At 42.5% G+C, this 7,673-nt stretch overlaps 1 protein-coding gene across 1 annotated transcript; it reads left to right on the top strand.

Moving 5' to 3' along the window:
- Nucleotides 1–128: 128 nt before the first annotated feature.
- LOC104539739 (ephrin type-A receptor 4-like) lies at nt 129–5,677 on the top strand (the record flags this gene model as incomplete). Its single annotated transcript, XM_010183339.1, has 3 exons — nt 129–231; nt 469–536; nt 5,014–5,677. Coding segments are annotated over exons 1-3 (835 nt in total), but the record flags the coding sequence as incomplete, so codon positions are not given.
- Nucleotides 5,678–7,673: the final 1,996 nt, after the last annotated feature.

Genomic DNA, 7,673 nt, shown 5'->3' with positions numbered 1-7,673 from the left:
GTCAGCCCCGTCGGTGAGTCCCCCGCAAGGACTCTCGGTGCCCGGCTCCTCTGCCGGACGGACCGGGCGACTCCCGAGGTCCCGATAAGTCCACTCCTCGTTAACGTGCCTGCACCAGGCGTCGGAAAATGCGAGTACCCAGTGCTCTGTCCCCGGTCAGCCGGCCCGCTGCCGCTGCTCGCTTTGAAGCGGGAGCGCTCCGTGCTGCCAGGTGTGCCGGGGGCGTTCACGGTCCGCCCTGCGAGCGGCTTTAACGCGCGGGGAAACGATCGTGCGATTCCTCACATGTGAAAAAGAGAGCTTGAAATGATTTAAGGTATTGGCGCGGTCAGAAGTAACATTTCATTTCGAGTTGAAAGTGGATGCGATCATGCTCCACACACATGGAAACGCTCAGGTAAACGATTTATTTTAATATTCTTTTTTGGCAGCTGGAATTTAATCTATTTTATTTGTACCTTTCTGCAGTTACCTTGCTGGATTCCAGATCCGTTCAGGGAGAACTAGGGTGGATAGCGAGTCCCCTGGAAGGAGGGGTAAGTTTTAAACTGCTATCTGATCAAGAGGGTAAAGGGGTGATTAGTAACTTTCAGAGAGTCCTAATGGCTTGATTATTGTTGATTGTAGTGAGGAGGTCAGATTTCTTCCCCGGCTTACCAAGTGAATTACTCTTTGTTGGAGAAACTCTATACTCCCTTTGGATAGTTCTGTCATGGAAGAAGTGGAAACCAAAAGGGCAGAAAAGAGGTTTTGGAATTAGGAGATTGGTTGAGGCATGGGCTTAGATGCCTATTTAAAACTGAAATACCAACAAGAAATGCGATCTGGCAACTGAACTGGTATACTTGACTGTAATTATTCTATCTATGGGCTGTCTTGGCTGGGAGAAGTTCAGGGCAATTGCTGTTCTCTTTCTGGATGAAGGAGTAGGGCTCGACATACAAGATAGACCTTCAGGTGTGACGGGACAGTTGTCCTATTTCAGGGTGTAAACATCGTATGTTTTGGTGTCTGAACAGATAAACTGAAGCACCCAGTGCTCCACGGTGATTTCTTGGAGTTCCTTTTTATGTGCTTTTCAAAGAGGCAACTGTAAGAGAAGATTGCTTGAATTCACTGCCCTGTAGTGATGCAATACGTGAAAAGACTCGCACATCCATCGCTGGGGCTTAAAGCTGCAGGCAAGGTCTCTCTCCTAACTTAGTATTTTATTAGTGGATGGGCACCTTGCTGCTCCTTCATCTGTGTCCCGTCCTGCAGGGTACTCAGGGCCTCTGTGGGGAAACTCCTGAGAATGCTGGACTTTGGAGTTGGTGGGATCTGGTAGAGACTGTACTTACGAAATCATGGACTCATTACGGTTGGAAAAGACCGATAAGATTGACATCTCTTGAGATTTTTTTTTTATAAGCAATTAGAAAGGCTTTTTCTTTCTTAAAGTGAACAATTTAAGAAAAATGCCAGCAATGCACACTAAACATTTATTTTTATATATATAAAACACCCACCCTCAAATCCTTTTAATATTAAATGAGTGAAGCAGCTTAGTATGCTTAAGCAGAACTAAGTCAAACTGATTGAAAAATAAAAGTGCTGAAAGATCAGGACCTGTGCACAACAAAGCATGGGGTTCTTCAGGAAACCTACAAATTTACTTCTTTGTGTGCATTCCCACTCGTAATTAGAAGAAGCAGAGCTAAGGAAAAAGCAGTGAGTGGAAGGAATCTAAGGTTGCGTTGGCTGGTGATGCATTATGCATAAGCTCTGAATGACTGTAACATGGGAGAATAGGGGATTGTTTTGCTCCCCCGTTGTTGTTCTGGGTGAACTTGACTACGGTCCTGGCTTGTGCTCTGCCTGAGCACACTGTGCTGTCCCTGAAACTCGTTTTTTTTTCCTTCAGAGAGTGGGGAAGTGATTGGCAGGCCTCTGGCAGCACGGCCAGTGCACATTCACTGCTGATTGCAGGCAATTGCCCTCATCTTTTGATAGTGTGGAAAAGTACAGCTCTATCTCAGTGTGAGTCGGGCTTCCTTGTTAATCCTATACCCTGGAAAGGTCAGTTAATGAGACAGGGTCTTTCATACGGCTCTCCAAGGGATATCTATGCTGTATATTAAAATAGGACCTAAAATACAGGTTTTAATAAGTTGGTAGTAGAATTGATGATCAGAGGATGGCTGTATATTATTAATGTTGATTGGATTCTCTTTCCCCCCGTTTTCTCTGAAAGTGCCGGGCAAGCTTGAGAAGGAAACGCATGCTCTTATTGTGGACGTGACTCGTTTCGTTAAACCTACATACGTGTGTTCTATTTTTAAGTCAGTAGTGAAAAATTTAAGAGTACATGGTCTGTCTCTGAGATACAGTGCTTGGAAAGCATTTATTTTAACTTCATATGCTGCAGATTTATTTCAAGCAGCAGAAGTGAACTCTTTTTATCTTCCTGGGAAGATTCTGTTCTTCAATGCTAGTTTTTCTTCAACTGTGTTTACCATACACAGTTTGCCATACCACACTGTGTTTGCCTGCTAAAAATTGTATTTTTTCCTAGATCTATACCATGCAGTTCCTGAGCTGTAAGGGTTGTGTGGATAAGAAGGGCTCGAGATAAACATAGTCCTTTAGCAGTGACTAGCAGTAATCAAATATATAGTAGCCCTGGAGGAATTAATGAACTGCATTACAAATACAATTACTGGTTTACTCTTGCATTTCATGGTGGAAAAGCAGGTTTTGCACCCAGAACATTGTACTCTGCATCATTAAATCATGGGAAGAGTTGAATTATACAAGTCAATTTTGGCTTGAAAGTAGAAAGTTACAGCTTTGACGACGTACTTAGTTACAAATCGTTTACAGTGGCTGGAAATGTGGGGCTATAGCTGTTTTCAGTAAGGCACGTGTAGGTTTGTTTTGTTTGTGTGTTTATGAAATAAGAAACCCTGTGTGTTAGGAGACGGAGGGCATGTTGAAAACCTGATCTGAAACTTGCTGAATTTAGTTTGTCTGTCCGTTGACCTCAGCCGTCTTCTCATTGAATCCTCTAGCAGCATCATCCATTGTATAAAAGCACTAAAGGAAATCCCATCAGCAAGTATTATTTCCCTCTGCTTGTTCCTTTCTCTTGTACCACACACAATATAGGTAGCATAGACAGCCTGAAGATAAGCAGAATAGAAAGTGATGGATCATAAAGACAATATTGTAATGGTAAACTAGCTCTGTGGCAGCTGTAAATTAAACAACTGTCTTTTTCCTGACATCATGTTACTCTTTACATTGATGGATGACTTTTTGAGATTTATTTTTTCCTTTTCTGTGAAAAGGAGTGACATGCTGAGTATTGATTATCCCCCCTCCTTCACTTTAATTTGCAGATATCTCTCAGCAGCAAATAAAAGATTGTTCTTTCTGCTCCTAGTGACTCATGGTGCTAACTACTGTCATTCTATAAACGGATTCAGCTAAGCTGGAATCTTCTTAAGTAAAAACCACTTGCATAAGAGCAATCCTTGTGAGAAGAATGAAGAATATTATACAAGAAGCCCCTTAACTTTAAGAAGGCTTCTGTTTATCAAAGCCACAGCTTCAGTAGTTCTGAAAAGCACTTCTGGGAAGTCTCTTTAAAGTTACTACTGTTTTCCAAGGATAATTTAATGTGCTTCATTGTATTGCCTGCAAAACCAGACAGTACGTTATTATCTAATGTATTATTTTTTAAAGTAGGATTTTTCTGATATAAAGTACTATGAGGTTTTTGCTGGAACGATATCTCTCCCTAATGTCCTTAACTCCCTCATCTCTCTACCAGGAGAACGAAGACTGTGATAATTTTTTTTCTGTCTATGATAATACTTAACCAACAGTTTTGGAAAAAGGAAGGTTTTATGCACGCTTTCCTTTTATAAGTTCATGCTGAACTACTGAATTAGGGGCAGATCTCTTATTTCCATACCTTCCTTGGCTTGCATGTATTATTGTTGTCGCTTCATAATTACGTTGCCTGTTAGTTTGGCACTTCTGAAGATGCCTGAACTTGATCTGAGGGATGTAAAAGTTCTGAAGCGTGCTGCTACCCTCATCTTTCAGCATTTACCCTCTCTGCTAACCTTCCTGGGTTTTTGGAGGTATGCATGTAGCTATTTTTTGACATTTCCTCTAGGAAAAGATATGTAATATTCCTCTTTTCCCACCTGCCCACTAGTAAGAAACTGTTTGGCTAGCAAAGTTATGGCAGTATTGCTGGTAGTCTGGTAACGTTGCCTCCTTATCTGTCCTTACATCTCTAAGTGCCACCCAAGTCAAGGATCCTGTTCTCTGCAGACACCTATTTCTGCCGAGCTCCAAAGTAAAGACTACTTGCTGAGTGTGTCTGGGATGTTGCCAGCCCAGAAAGCAATTTGCATCTTAGAGAATAATAAAGGGCGGCTTAAGAGTTTAAAATACGTGGTAGTGATGCCAGAAATGTGGATTTTGCTCTCTGCCCTGTGCTTTTTGCGCAACTAAGCCGTGTGATCTTGCTGTTGGACAGTCCCACGTACAAGGTAGGGTCCGTGTGTTACCTGCCTTGTCTGTCACAGGGGAGACGCCGTAGTGCCAGTGCTCTACTATGAGTCTAAAGTGCCGTGTGTGGCCCTGATCTGGGCAGTGTCCTGTGCGCTGAACTGTAGTGCAAATAGACATAGTAAGTTGATAGAGCGTTCTTGGATTAGTTCAGAGGGCTCTTAAGACACCTGCTTGCTCCTCAAGGTTTTACTCCATTGGGAGCTTGTTTCTCCTGAACAGATTTTTCTTTTGATGTCCAGGTAGTTGAGGTCCTGGCTATGGCTTTGTCTGCTGGGTTTGTGGTTGGGTTTTTTGTGTGGTTTTTTTTTTGGTCATTTGTTTGTTTTCCTGTAATGGAAAAAATGCAATCTCTACTTTAGTTGTAGAAGTGCACATTGTTTGCTGTGAAGCTCTTTTGTTCCTTCTAATGCTGATGTGCTCTTATTCCTCTTTCCCCCTTTGCAGTGGGAGGAAGTAAGCATTATGGATGAGAAGAACACTCCAATCCGCACCTATCAAGTCTGCAATGTGATGGAGCCCAGTCAGAATAATTGGTTACGAACTGATTGGATTCCCCGTGAAGGGGCTCAGAGGGTATATATTGAAATCAAGTTCACGCTAAGAGACTGCAACAGCCTGCCAGGTGTCATGGGAACTTGCAAAGAGACTTTCAACCTTTATTACTATGAATCAAACAATGATAAGGAGCGTTTTATTCGAGAGAGCCAGTTTGCCAAGATCGACACCATTGCTGCTGATGAGAGCTTCACCCAGGTGGACATTGGTGACAGGATCATGAAGCTGAATACAGAGATACGTGATGTGGGACCACTCAGCAAGAAAGGGTTTTACTTGGCTTTTCAGGATGTTGGTGCCTGCATTGCTTTGGTGTCTGTTCGTGTCTTCTATAAGAAATGCCCATTGACAGTTCGAAACCTGGCACAGTTTCCAGACACCATTACCGGGGCTGATACCTCTTCTCTGGTGGAGGTTCGCGGCTCCTGTGTCAACAACTCGGAAGAGAAGGATGTGCCCAAAATGTACTGTGGGGCAGATGGCGAATGGCTGGTGCCCATTGGCAACTGTCTGTGCAATGCTGGCTATGAAGAACGTAATGGTGAATGCCAAGGTAGGATGAGCCATGTTCATTAAGGCTTAGTTGAATGCATAATTGAATCGGAGATGAGAGTAAATGGAGTAAAGCCAGTAATTAGCAGCCCCTGTGGGATGTGATGGGACAGAGGGGTTTGATGAAGAAGTCCAATAGCTCCAGGCGGCAAGGCAAAGAATTGTATAATGCAAAACAAATGATACAGCCATAAGGGGCAGAAGGCAAAACACACTTTCTAGCAGGTGCCTAAATTTGAATTGGCTCACAATAGTCCCCAAAATGTGAATGACTGCAAAACAGTGCAGTCGAGCTATTGTCATTAAAAGAGACAGATCTTTAAAGTTTCCTCTGAAGTGAACTTTAAGTACAGGAAATTCTAGCAAAGTCTCCTTTGGATAATGATGTGGACTAAGAACCAGTTGGGGAGGGAGGGAAGAGGAGTTTTAGCTGGATTACTTTCTCACTTTGGGAAGGGGAAGTCTTTGGTGTTTTACTTGTTGCAAATTTTTAGCACTAAATAGCCCTTTGATATTTGACACTGCTGCCTTTGTTAAATATTTTCATTTCTCAGAGGGTCTCTATTGTCAGCTTAATAATGGAGGTGCTAGGATACTCTTAGAAATGCTCGAAGTCTCCACCCTACCCTCCCACACACACCATCCTGTGTGCTGCAGAATTAGGGATTAAAGCTTGTATAAAAGACAGATTATCCTAAAAAGAAAAAAAACCTCAAAGCCTATATTCTCTTCACCTCCCTTTTCTGGAAAAAGGTTGTAAAAGGTTAGGGAAGGAGGCAAGGGAGTTTATAAATAAAATATCTTTGGCCTCAGCTTCTGAACTTTTGCTCATGTAAGCATATTAAGATCAAATTTAAATGGAGTCTTGCACAGGTCAATGGGCTTGGTTTGGCTGTGTCCTGAATTGAAGGTGCTCAGCTCCGTAGTGGATTTGGACCCATGTTTTTGGAAAAAAATCTTTGGAGCCAGATTACTTTGCTTCACGTCTTCTTGGTGTGTTTTTCACTGGGTCATTTTTTTTCATCCTCAATCTGAGAACAAGGGAGCAGAGCAAATAACTGACTGCTTTTGTGCTAGATTCCTAAGAGAACAGTGTCTTTTGAGTGTCCTAGTTGATTTCTTTTAACAGATAATTTACAGTCAGTATGAAGTTCATTATTATGCATTGAACTTAAGATTTGGCAGGAATAAACTGTATTTTTTATATATATATACACTGTATATAAACAGTAAATGCCAAGTATAAACTTCGGCTTGCATTTCTAGTGTGTTTGCTCTATGAAAAAAAGCTTAAGTATGCCCTATTGGCAATAAAATTGCCATGGGCCATAAAGAGAAGTGAAAGATGAGCAGCATGACGACAGGGCATCCTATCTGGGGTAAATTACTCTGGTTTTTTTTGAACCCCATGAGATGGAAGCTTGAAAACCTGTGTATCGTTAAATATGCGAACCTATGGCTATGGTACTGATTGGGTGCTGCTGGGGAGAGCTGTTGGTGGCTGGAAAGATGCTGTTACTTTCCAATCAATCCGTAACTTCTGGGCAAAGCTTCCTGACACCTTTACAGCCTGGGTTGTGAGAGAAGGAAGTGAAGGAAGCGGCAGGGTGGGGGAAGCATCTTGGGTTATTGCACAGAGATTATTCTGCCTTCTCCTGAAGGCCTCTTGGGTCAATGCTGAGTCACTCTGACACAGTTCTGCCACTTCTCAGTGTCAGTGATCCAGATGCGATGAGGCAGTTGCTTGACAAATCCTGTGCTGTTCAAGGGAAATCTCTGGAGGTTTTGCTGATGGGCAGTAGTGATAGGGGAATGCTTTTTCAGTTTGGTTTTTTTTTGTGGTGTTGGACTAGACCTTGAAGATGAACGTCAGTTTACCTACCAGCTCTCAGCTGCACTTGGGGAAGGTTTGGGCTCAGGAAACCAAATTGTGTTTCCCAAGTAAAAGAAAGATCAGGTGATGCCGTATTTACAAAGGAGATAGAAATGTTCTGTCT

The sequence above is a fragment of the Mesitornis unicolor genome, unplaced genomic scaffold (assembly GCF_000695765.1).
Source record: "Mesitornis unicolor isolate BGI_N332 unplaced genomic scaffold, ASM69576v1 scaffold25214, whole genome shotgun sequence".
Lineage (NCBI taxonomy): Eukaryota > Metazoa > Chordata > Aves > Mesitornithiformes > Mesitornithidae > Mesitornis > Mesitornis unicolor.
This window is presented reverse-complemented; position numbering and strand designations above follow the sequence as displayed.